This window comes from Xenopus tropicalis, chromosome 4, assembly GCF_000004195.4.
Source record: "Xenopus tropicalis strain Nigerian chromosome 4, UCB_Xtro_10.0, whole genome shotgun sequence".
NCBI lineage: Eukaryota > Metazoa > Chordata > Amphibia > Anura > Pipidae > Xenopus > Xenopus tropicalis.
The window spans coordinates 111,043,973-111,057,201 of NC_030680.2; the positions used below are offsets into that span (position 1 = coordinate 111,043,973).

A 13,229-nucleotide genomic window follows, 5' to 3' on the forward strand; every position below is an offset into this window, starting at 1 on the left:
TTACTCAAATATATATTATTATGTACATGCAAGGGCCAATTCCTGCAGTACCCCAGAGATGTTGTCAGAGGCTGAAGGCTGAACATATCATTACATCCACTGCTCCACGCTGGGGTTTAATGCTAACAAAATCAAACCTCCCTGTGATGTTACCGACCTGGTCAGAGAAATCCTCCGGGAACTTCCACAGCAAGACTGGGTCTGTAAATAATTGACAGGAAGCATTAATCAAAACAGTGAGGACAGAATGCAACCACCAGGGGCATTAATATTAACTATTTCTGTGGCAGACATGTATTAGCCACACCTATTTGCAGATACATTGTAAAAAATTGTGTGCATTACTAGAACAATGATCAAAAACATTTGCAATGCCTTATTTATACAGTGCACTACCCAAAATTGAAAAAGGCTTTCAATTTACACCAATCACACACAAATATAAATAGGTACACACACATATACATACACGCAAGTGTATAAGAAAGTGAGTAGTACATAAAGATAAGATAGACTTATAACTGTTGGCTTGAAAGCTTAACAGCTTAATTTTTTATATTAAAGAAAACGAAACTATATGTACATTTGTGTTTGTATGTATTTAGTTATTTAGATATTTGGATATTTAGACCAGAATAGTTTTAGTCAAAAGATTTTCTTTTTCTTTGACTTTTAAGAATTGTGTATGCATAGTTCTAGATTTATAGTCGATTTCTATAAATAAGTTACATTTTAAAGTATTAACAACATGGTACAGACAAAACATAAATGACTGACTCTTGCTTCTGTAGAACTGTAGTTCTATTAAAGGGGCAAACATTAGAAAATGTCAAAGCTTTAAAGGGAGGTGGTAGAAGTGGATGATAAAGTGACTTCTCAGCAGCTGAATGAGTGAATAGTGTATCCAGTGTCTCTATGAGCTTGTCCCGCTGATACAAAAACCTCAAACAATACACATGGGAGTCATTGCTAATCTGTTTTATAGAGGCTCTGTTCTCGAACATGACACTTCAAGTGGTTACAATGTGACAAAAGATTCTGAACAGGCATCCGACTTGTCACACTGATAACCATGTCTGGGTTACTATGCAGCATAGAATGCAATATATTACACCGTACAAGTCTGCATGGTATGCAGCATTTGATTCAGCACAATGTTTTGTACACATAATTGCTGAATAACACAAATTACATACACATATATAATATATATATATATATATATATATATATATATATATATGTAGGCTGCTACAATGAGTAAGTAGTAGTTATATTTATTATGGCTACTAATGTATATGGCACCACACGGTAATTTTCTCATGCACAGTTTAATTATTTAGAACCTCAGGCACAGGGAGATATCACATAAAACACACCCAGGGCTCCTTATTTTACAATATACATCAAAAATCGCCCACTGTTTCTACCCATTTCATAATTTCATGCAAATAACAAACATCTGCAGTTTAGTAAAACTATTATTTTTTTAATATAACATTTAATTTTTTACAAATGTATTTTATATTTAAATGTTATTTGGTGAGCAGTGGGAAGTCATTTGTCACTATCCCCTCTTTACCTATTCCAGTCCTCCACTTTCCATACTTTCTTTCCCCTCTTTAACTTTCACCTCCTTGTCTGTCTCCCCATCTCTCACCTCCACCCCAGTCCATTATTTTCCAGACCTCCCCAACTTTGTTTTGTCTTTTGTCTTTCCCTCCACCTCTAGATTGGTTTAATAACAGATGGGCTGAAATCCTACAGACTTCAGAAGAATTCAGGGGGAAAAAAATGAATCTTAGCACAAATGAAACATACTATGTCACTTTATAACATACAACTATTTATAAGGTTACGGGTATGGGATTCCTTAAATATATAGTAACCAGCTCCAGCTTTGTAATATTTAAAATAACATAAAAAATAAAAGAATAAATAAATAATAAAACAGTATCTTGTACTTGACCCTAACTAAGCTGCTGAATCCATATTGGTGGCAAAAAATTCTATTGGCTTTACGTAATGTTAAAATTATCTTTAGCACTTGTAACTGTTGCTGTGCAGTTTAAAGTGCACCTATCATGCTGCATCTCACCAGAGATGCAGGTTAATAGAGCCCACACTGTGGTTGGAGGGAAACAGGTTTTTTTTTTTTTAAAAAGTCTCTGCCAGCGCTAGACCACATTCACCAAGATGGAGCACCCAGTGAGGGCAGCCATGTTATTTAGTACACATGCGCAAAACGAGCGAGTTGCGCTTGCTTGCACAACATGGCTGCCCGCACAAGGAGCTCCCTCCCAGTGTGGCCACCCTGTACAAATGGAATTTTGGACTTGGTCCTTGGTGTGTAACTCTTGAACTGATATATATATATATATATATATATTACTAGACAAATAGCAATCTATTTGTTACACTACCCCCAAAGAGTTAGGGAGCTCATTTGTTTTCAGTCAAATTGGCCAACCATGCAAATATGCATGGAGCCTTTAGCAAACTATTTTAAAGAATCAGCGTGATTCTCCAATTGGCTTCTTTTGGGACACTTTAAAAAGTGTTTGCATAGAAATATAGATAAAAATATCAAGACTTTAGAATCAGCAGCAGCCAGCAACTAAAATGCTATTCATTTTACAGTGAGTTAAAAATATGCACAATTTTAATATTTCAACTCCCATGAGTGTGATAGGTCATCAACCAACCATAAAACAAAGGAGGGACACCTTCTGCTTGACTGTAGCACTGCACTTTGTTCATCCATATGTATTACCAAATCACACTCAATCCAGCTGCTTGGCATGCAGGCTAAGTGATGGTATGACACAGAAATCAGCATATGTGTAGCTCATTTTTTTTTCTTAAAATCCTTCAAACTCAATGACTTAGGGTAAAGACTGCGGTCAGATAAGAGGTTGACTGGCTGTATTGTACTATCCCTCCATGAACAGTAATAAAAAGATCTGTAGAAGGAGCTCAGTTCACCTCTGTACTCTCATGCATAATTAATAATAAAACTGTGGGAATTTACTTAGAAAGAAAGATACACAAACAAAATCATCCCCTGCTTTTTTGCCTAAAAATGTATGCCAGCCTCTCAGAGAACAACTAGTGTGCAATGCTAAGGGTGACTGGTTAGACACTGTGCATTAAGGACACATGCACTGAAAAATAATCTAAATGATCAACACCCTTATATGTTCTAACGGGTATAACCAGCTAATCTTCCCACTCCAAAGCACTAATGTAGAGGGCCAGACACAAACAGACACAAACAGTAAGTAATCCGAATGTGCCGTTAGAGTTTGTGGTATAAATGCATTTGCTTCTCGCGTATGAGATGCTTTCAATTCAAATCTACTCTATTACCTCTGTATGAAAATGTATGCTACTCATAGGGGGAGATTTATTAAGACACGAACGCTCGGAGCGTTCAACGTATTTTCGCCGATTTTTTAGCGCTTGCGCGACTTTTTTGTACGCCCGCACACTTTTCCTTACGCTTGCTCGAAAAATTCCGAAAGGTTCTGGCGTTGTTTAAAATTGTTCGGTGCAAAACTTTTGTGACTTTCGATCGCCAATACTATATTATCGTGACTAATACGATTTGTTTATAAGCATTTTCGTGATATTTGCGATCTTCCGAAATTATCGTATCCAATCCGAATTTTTCCCATTCGGGATTCAAACTCGTGTTTTAATGAATCGGCCCCATAGAGTTATCATTTATTTTTGAAAAGCCTTATTCTTTACTAAAACTTGTGTTATCTTTAACCCCCAGTTAAATCATAGGGACTCCATTGTTTTATTTTTCAATAGTTTTTTGGCTGGTAAGTACTGTTGAGTGCATTACTTTGTTTACATGTACAGTGGAGGAAATAATTATTTGACCCCTCACTGATTTTGTAAGTTTGTCCAATGACAAAGAAATGAAAAGTCTCAGAACAGTATCATTTCAATGGTAGGTTTATTTTAACAGTGGCAGATAGCACATCAAAAGGAAAATCGAAAAAATAACTTTAAATAAAAGATAGCAACTGATTTGCATTTCATTGAGTGAAATAAGTTTTTGAACCCTCTAACAAAAAAAGACTTAATACTTAGTGGAAAAACCCTTGTTTGCAAGCACAGAGGTCAAACGTTTCTTGTAATTGATGACCAAGTTTGCGCACATTTTAGGAGGAATGTTGGCCCACTCCTCTTTGCAGATCATCTCTAAATCCCTAAGGTTTCGAGGCTGTCTCTGTGCAACTCTGAGCTTGAGCTCCCTCCATAGGTTTTCTATTGGATTAAGGTCCGGAGACTGACTAGGCCACTCCATGACCTTAATGTGCTTCTTCTTGAGCCACTCCTTTGTTGCCTTTGCTGTATGTTTTGGGTCATTGTCGTGCTGGAACACCCATCCACGACCCATTTTCAGTTTCCTGGCAGAGGGAAGGAGGTTGTCGTTCAGGATTTCACGATACATGGCTCCGTCCATTTTCCCGTTAATGCGAATAAGTTGTCCTGTGCCCTTAGCAGAAAAACACCCCCAAAGCAAAATGTTTCCACCCCCATGCTTGACGGTGGGGACGGTGTTTTGGGGGTCATAAGCAGCATTTTTCTTCCTCCAAACACAGCGAGTTGAGTTAATGCCAAAGAGCTCTATTTTGGTCTCATCAGACCACAGCACCTTCTCCCAGTCACTCACAGAATCATTCAGGTGTTCATTGGCAAACTTCAGACGGGCCTGCACATGTGCCTTCTTGAGCAGGGGGACCTTGCGAGCCCTGCAGGATTTTAATCCATTGCGGTGTAATGTGTTTCCAATGGTTTTCTTGGTGACTGTGGTCCCTGCTAATTTGAGGTCATTAACTAACTCCTCCCGTGTAGTTCTAGGATGCTTTTTCACCTTTCTCAGAATCATTGACACCCCACGAGGTGAGATCTTGCGTGGAGCCCCAGAGCGAGGTCGATTGATGGTCATTTTGTGCTCCTTCCATTTTCCAACAATCGCTCCAACAGTTGTCACCTTCTCTCCCAGCTTCTTGCTAATGGTTTTGTAGCCCATTCCAGCCTTGTGCAGGTCTACAATTTTGTCTCTGACATCCTTGGACAGCTCTTTGGTCTTTCCCATGTTGGAGAGTTTGGAGTCTGCTTGATTGATTGATTCTGTGGACAGGTGTCTTTTATACAGGTGACTAGTTAAGACAGGTGTCCTTAATGAGGTTGACTAATTGAGTAGAAGTGTCTAACCACTCTGTGGGAGCCAGAACTCTTAATGGTTGGTAGGGGTTCAAAAACTTATTTCACTCAATGAAATGCAAATCAGTTGCTATCTTTTATTTAAAGTTATTTTTTCGATTTTCCTTTTGATGTGCTATCTGCCACTGTTAAAATAAACCTACCATTGAAATGATACTGTTCTGAGACTTTTCATTTCTTTGTCATTGGACAAACTTACAAAATCAGTGAGGGGGTCAAATAATTATTTCCTCCACTGTATATATTTTTCTTTTAATATGTTCTTCTATCATATCACATTAAAGGAGATCTAAACTAAAAATAAAATTCATTGATGTAAATTTACTCAAGGTCCTTTACATTGATTTTTTATTTTTACCAATTTCTAAATATTAGCTATTTTAGACAGTTATATAGTACTAGACAGACTTGCTTTAACAGCTCCCTTTGAAGGCCCAGAGTGTCAATGACCCTAACTGCCTATGCGCTTCCTGGGTTTAGTAAAGCCAAGGTTTGCCGTTTCTTAGTTTAACCAATAGCCTAGTATTAAGCAGCCGTAACATTGAAGGAAAGGTACAACCACAGGGAGTGCCAAATAAGTTAGCAGATTACTGCCCTGGCCTTGGATACATGCAGCAAGCGATTCTCTTCTTCCTTCAAAATCCCGGGGCCAATGCACTTGCAGTAGAGTGAAAAAGGCCAGCTTCTCACTACTGTGCATGTGCACGCCGCGTGAAGAAAGAAGTAGAAAAAATATCACTTGCATGTACCCCTGGGCCAGTGCAGTTTTCTGCTAACAGGAGCACCAGCCTGGGGTATCAGGTAAGTGAATACTAAGATCGGGGGGGATGCATAACATTTGGCACCCTTAGTGATTTTCTTCTCCTTTAAAATCCAAATATCTCAGAAACCAGTAGAAATAGAAAATGAAATGTAATTATGTAAAAAAAAAACAGCACCATAAGTATGTTTACATCAATTTATTTTTTTGGCTTTAGATCCCCTTTAAAAAAGCTTAAAGGAACAGTAACACAAAAAAATTAAAGTGTATAAAATTAATTACATGTACTGTTGTCCTGCACTGGCACAACTGGTGTATTTGCTTTAGAAACATTCCTACAGTTAAAGGAACAGTAACACTAAAAAATAAAAATATTTTAAAATAATTAAAATATAATGTACTGTTGCCCTGCACTGGTAAAAGTTGCGTGTTTGCTACAGAAAGACTACTATAGTTAATAGAAATAGCTGCTGTGTAGCCATGGGGGCAGCCATTTAAATTGAAAAAAGGAGAAAAGGCACAGGTTACATAAGAAGATACCCGATAAACTGTGTAGAATACAATGGGAATCCGCTACTTATCTGTTATCTGCTTAGTAACCTGTGCCTTTTCTCCTTTTTTCAATTTAAATGGCTGCCCTCATGGCTATACAGCATGGTATTTATATAAACTGCAGTAGTGTTTATGAAGACAACACACAACTTTTACCAGTGCAGAGCAATAGTATATAATATATTAATTATTTTTATACACTTTCATTTTTTGGTGTTACTGTTCCTTTAAGTAAACAAAGCTGCAGTGTAGCCATGGGGGCAGCCATTCAAAGGAGAAAAGGAACAGGTTAATTAGCATATAAAACACCACTGTATTTTACAGAGCTTATCTGTTATCTGCTAAGTAACCTGTGCCTTTTCTCCAGCTTGAATGGCTGCCCCAATTACACAGCAGCTTATTTATATAAACTATAGTAGTGTTTTTGGCGTTACTGTTCCTTTAATGCTACACCATTAACTTCATATGAAAGAAAAATGTTAAACTGCTCATCTACAGTTATAATTTTGGGAAAGGCTTGTTTATTATAAGTTTTCTGTAAGATAAATAGCCCACGTGATGCAAAAATACCATGACTACATCAATATCTATAATGAAGACAGATTAGAATTGGATTATATTCTCAGATCTCCCCATTAACTGTACGATTTGTTTTATGAGAAGCAGGAAAACATCTGCAATGGAGACTCAGTTTTTTATCAATTTTTTGAAATGCTGAGGAGATGCAAAGAAACATAGTGACATAGGGACAGATTTATGTATGTGAGTTAAGAGCTTAATACATAAAAATGTACCCATGTTCTGTTCATTCCTATGGGAATTTTTAGAACTCACTAACTTTTACCCATTGACAAATTCACTCCTACAAATCCCATAGGAATAAATAAAATGCAGGTGAGTTTTTGTGTATTAAGCTTTAAAACACAATTTAATCTTTGAGACAACACATTTATTGATACTGCCTGGTCCCCGCATGTACAGGGTCAGGGATGTCCTTTCTCCCATGTCTCTAACAACGTGACTTTTAGGGGCAGACTACAGCAATTTTGCAGTAATAGTAAAAAATTAACTCAATAAAAAGTTAATTAGAATAGGGTCAAAGAACATTCCTAGTGAGCAGGAGGGAAACTGAAAGATCCTACGTCACACACATGTGCATAAGCAGCAAGCTGGAACACTTCTCTGCATTTGCATGCTGGTTGGACAATTTATTAAAAATGTTAATTTGAGGGTTTTTTTTATTTTTCTTTAGAAAAAAAACAAACTGTAAAGTGTGATTATAAGGAGAATGAAAGCTATAATCACTGTGGGGGAAAACTTGATCACAGACATGAAAAAAACCCAAAAATGAGTATAAGCCCATGACTTGGTGGTGGTTGGGGGGGGCATTTACTATAATAGGAGCCCTTTAAAAACAAAAATATTAAAACACTTCAAAAACCACAAAAAATAAATACTGAAAAGAATAAATATCTACAATAAAAAGGTGAACTATCCCTTTAAAGTCGGAAAAAAATCATATATCACTTTTATATGGAAACTTTACTATAAAGATTAAGATAATTCTTTATTAATGTAATAGAAATTACATTAATAATTTCCAGTCCTGGAAAATGAAGTCTGTTATAGATAAAGGGCAATGAGCTTGAAATCCCTGATCTAACCCTTCCCTTATCCAATTTTTATTTTAGGATACAACAGATGAAGGTATTTTGGAGTGTTCCAGGATCTAATGCCAAGTTGTTATTTCAGATGAGTAATAAAGACTATTTTAGGACCTAACTGCATGTTGTGTGTTACTTTACTCTGTTGCTGGTTTACTTCCTTTTACTCTTTGAGGAAACATTTCCCTTTTATATGGCATATTGGTCTTGTACAAATACTATATAAAAAATCACAGTGTTTATCCTGTTTGGGTCCCAGCAGCCCCCATATTAATTTTATGTAGTCAACATTATGGCAGCACCAATTAAATACTAATAAAATATTGAAAAAAATAAGAACAGACATTTGCCATAACTGTGGTAAGGGAGGAGAATTTTTATTTGGGCTAGTGCCCTTGCTTCATTTAAGGTACACCTTTTCTGATAATTTCTTGCTTCCTGTTTGTGGAAGTTTGGTAAAGGCCTTTCCTGTTTTAGCAAGATAATGCCTCCATGCAGAAAAAGAGATCTGTATGGAATCAGACTGCTGAAATGACGGTGAAAGAGCTTGAATGGCCTGTATAACATTCTGGCCTCAACCCAACACCTGTGGGGCGAATCAGAACACTGTCTGCGAGTCAGGCTTGATCCCCTAATATCAGTACCCAACCTCCCTAACACTCGGACGGACGAATAGAAGCAAATCCCACCAATAATGTCTAGTGAAAGGCCTTCATAAAAGAGTAGAGGCTGATACATCAACAAACAAGGACCAACACTGTACCTAATACAATTAGTTGTGGAACAAGATGGACAGGCAGGTGTCTGAATATTTTTAGTAATACAGTATACATGCACTTTATCAATTTATAAATCCCTTAACTATCAAATGTAAGAACCCTTGGGTTCTGATATCATGTGCATCCACTGGAACAAATCCATTTATGAGTCAATAATTCAAGTGTGTATTAGTTTAGCACTGAAACTATACTGTACCAGTGTAGGTAGCCAAAGTAACTCGGCATATAGTTTCATTTGTTGGAATGTATCAAGAGTTTTGAAATCAAATATTTGATTGGCTGCAAGGGGTTAATGCATTGGTGCAAAATACTTTTGGTAGTACAGGACCCATTATCCAGAATGCTTGGGACCAAGGGTATTCCGGATAAAGGGTCTTTCCGTAATTTGGATCTCCATACCTTAAGTCTACTAAAAAATCAATAAAACATTAATTAAACCCAGTAGGATTGTTTTGCACCCAATAAGGGGTAATTAAATCTTAGTTGGGATCAATTACATGGAACTGTTTTGTTACTACAGAGAAAAAGGAAATCAGTTTTAAAATTCTGAATTATTTGATTAAAATGGAGTCTATGGGAGACAGGCTTTCCGTAATTCAGAGTTTTCTGGATAACGGTTTTCCGGATAAGGGATCCCATACCTGTACTTTCATTAATAACTGTATTTATATACACAGTTTACAAGGTGCTCATTATTTTCAACAATAGCCCATACAGACATGCTAGACAAGATGGCAGCGCCGTTCACTGAAGTATGTAGGTTCTAGTATGTGTATCTCTGTAAATCTTTCATTAGGCAAGCCAGAAATATAGCGTTTTTACACAGCAATAGTAGTACTATTTAATAGTGTGCTTTATAGATTTTGACTTTCCTTGTCCTTTAAAAGTCTTTACGATGTGCTACCCAATTGTACCTCCCTTTAAAATAGGGTAAATCCAAATAGATACATCTTAGATACAAAAATGGGGAAATGACTAGTGTGACAGATATAGTAGATCTAATTTCTAAGCTATGGCTGCTATCAGAAATAGCTTCTGGGTGAGAATTGAGCATTGTCACCTACACAGTAAAAGCAATTTTACTTTTCTTACACAACTTAGAACAGGTGACACGAGGAGGTCAAATAATCTGTGTCATGAATCCCTCCCCCATGAGAATACAAGAAAAGCAGAATATGGAGAAGGGTTCTTAAATACAGAAATCCAAATAATCTCATTTATAGCACCACAACAAGATTTATTAGGGGGGTAATTTACTAACATTCAGGTTTTAATGGTTTTATTAGAAACCACGAATAAACTCTTTTCCACAAATATACCAAATATTACCAAAATATCTGAACTGAAAAATCACAAATGAAAAACTTGCGAAAACTATAGCACTTTGCACCTACTTTTGCTCAGGGGCAGACACAAGCTGTGCCTATGTAAGTTTATCAGGCACAATGCAAAGTACTTAATGCCAGCCGTAAGCAAGTCCAAGGCTCTTTTAGCATGTTGCACGTATTATGTTGCAACGTATGTTGCTTGAAATTCCCAAGTGCATTTTATTAACTACTTGCTGAATTATTTTGCACCTTCAGATTTGGCCAAAGGATTTGTGCTGGGCAAGGTTTATGGAATACAAGGGAAGAATGGTGGATTTTGGATATTGCAATATTTTTGCAGTTTGCACTTTAATAAATAAGCACTTATAGCACTTCAGGCATTTTGATTACTACTTCTATTCAGTAAAAACATGCACTGGTGTTTTTTCTCCAGTACCTAGGTCTACTTGTGTTACTTCCAATGCCATCAGTGGTAAGTGGCCTGTAGTGATCCCTGTGTACCACATTTTTGTCCCTGAAGCGTCCCAGAACAAGCTTAAAAACACATATTTGCGTGTTCCCGTGGCAGTGAAATAAGTTCCAAGGTCTGTTCTCAACCTGTAAGATATATTTACTGAAAAGAGTACTTTAACACTTTATAACTTAAATAATCATGTGTTTCTTGGTATAAAGTGTATGCTTAGCACAGTAAGCTATGCAGGTGCAGAACAATAAAGTGCATGGCTACAATGCAGCAATCATTTCTGACCCATTTTTAACAGGAAATTACTGTAAAATGTAAATATTTCCACATCTGGGACTTAACATATCCTTGTCCCAAGGAGCCAAGAACACTTTAGAGGATATTTCATATGACACAAGGGCCAGCTGTAAAGTGTCCCTGAAAGTTATTTTTAAATACAGCCAGTAATGTGCGGTATATAATTATTTTTGCAAATAGGTGAAACATATTGTATTGAATTATAAAATAGTATTTGTACTGTAGGTTACAGTTAAAAGCCATTAGGATCCTGATTTCTCCACCAACACACATAGCGAAGCAGGAATGAAGCTGCAAAATGCCACACAGTCTGATTTCTCTGTGATAGGCCTATGCCATTGTGCCAAACATGTTGAGCCTTTGTTGTACAAAACAAAAGAGTTTCCTTTGTGCTCATTGTATGTGCTTGGCAGAGGGGCCAGATCACACAATATCCATTCTACAGAGGTTTTGGCTTGCGGCGTCTTCATGGGCCCCCCTTTGGGGTGGGGTCAGAAGAATCCTCTCAGTCACTGGAGTGGAAATGTGAAGAGGATCCTGTGGTGCGGCGGATCATCTCAGCACTTGGGCATATGGAGAAACAGGGCATTGTTAAGTTGCCCAGTAAAAGACTTTACACAGCTGGAGATATGAGAAAGAGTCACTAAGGTTTACAAGACGTGAGGCAGCCGACTGCCCCTCAGACACCCAAACAAGCTACCCAAACAAGCTACAAGGTGTAAATATTTTCAGTATTATTTGATAATAAAAAAAAGTATTTCCACACAATTTCTGCCAAACATAAAAATGTATAGACCTTAGAAGATAAATTTTATATACAAATTTTTATGAACATTTCAGTATGAAAAAAATCCACAGATACATTATTTTTATTTCCTGTTTATTACTAAAAACTTTCTGAATAAAAAAAATAAATCCACTTTAATTCAAACAGATACTCTCAAAGCATTTGACAGAAAAGAGCACTTTTTTGGGGGTGGGGGGGGGATCAAAAACCCTCTACAATAGGAATCTTGACTCTGTGGCCTGCTATATAAAATGTTATAAATGTTATCTCAACATCATCTGGAAAGCCACAGGCTGATGGACACTGCCATAAAGCAAATAATGATGTACAGGTATGGAATACTAAATTTTAATACAAACACCCTGCTAGAAAACCACGATACAGCACTGAACCTAAGTAACAATACTGTTTATATGAACTATAAAGCAATCATAGACATGTCATAGTTTATATAACAAGAATCTGATTTTGGAACTACTAGATCTGTAGTTTAAAAGGTCCAGCATCAACTCCATTGGATTTTCTATTAAATCATTAAATAGGCCAATTCCACCACATTCTCTGTGTTGGCTTTTTGTTAATTCGAAAAACACTTATTGGAGATAAATCAAAAATACAACATAATTTCTTATTCACATATCCTATATCCCCTGGAAGTCACAGAGCGAGGAATGATCCTACTCTGAAAGAGCCCTGTGAATGAGGATTAGCACCAATATCCTGCTGGGAGTCAAGGATGGGTCAAATCAAAAAGTAGGAATTACTGTGCTGAGGGGTTGGAAGAATTTACTTGAGGTAGCTCCAAAAATAATCTCTTTAGAATATTAAGGAAGTTGACTGTTAAACATTAGTCTTAATTATATTCAGTTCTAATGATGAAAAAAGTATATTATTTCAATAATTTTCCTATTATATATACAAGTTGTATTTTGTTTGATATGTATGTAAGTTGTATTAATCATACAATCTTGTAAAAAAATATGTGTATAACATTTCTTCTCTTTGTGTTTGCATGGATACTGCAAATTTGATCAGACAGTGCCAAATTGTTTGTGTTGGCACCACAAAAGCAGCATTCCCAGTGATCATACATGACACCATTGCTGACCACACCCATACATGTTCTAAATGTTAATATGCGGAAAAGATATGGTTTATTAAAGTTATGTTAACTAAATCTTTTCAGTCTCAAATGCAAAATAATTGATAATAAAGTGATTTCTATGTTATCCCGGTGAAATTCTTAATGTACTGATGTGGAAGTATGCTGACTCGCTCTTCTGATTTACTCAACCCCCAATTTCTCATTTGTTTTTGGCCTTGTATGCAAAATGCACTTTAAGAAAACTAGAGGA

General features: G+C 36.6%; 1 protein-coding gene across 8 annotated transcripts in view; it reads right to left on the bottom strand.

Annotated features, from left to right (window-relative positions):
* Nucleotides 1-13,229, bottom strand: part of dennd1b (DENN/MADD domain containing 1B) — a 123,832-nt gene that overhangs the window by 80,993 nt on the left and 29,610 nt on the right. For 6 of the 8 annotated variants that reach the window (XM_012962506.3, XM_012962504.3, XM_012962503.3 and 3 more), the window contains one exon: nt 158-201. The exons of the other annotated variants lie outside the window; for them this stretch is intronic. Coding sequence is in view for 4 of the 6 variants with exons in the window: in XM_012962504.3 (XP_012817958.1) it covers nt 158-201 (44 nt within the window). In the remaining 2 variants the exon portion in view is untranslated. The remainder of the gene's footprint in view (nt 1-157; nt 202-13,229) is intronic. 8 annotated transcript variants of the gene reach the window in all.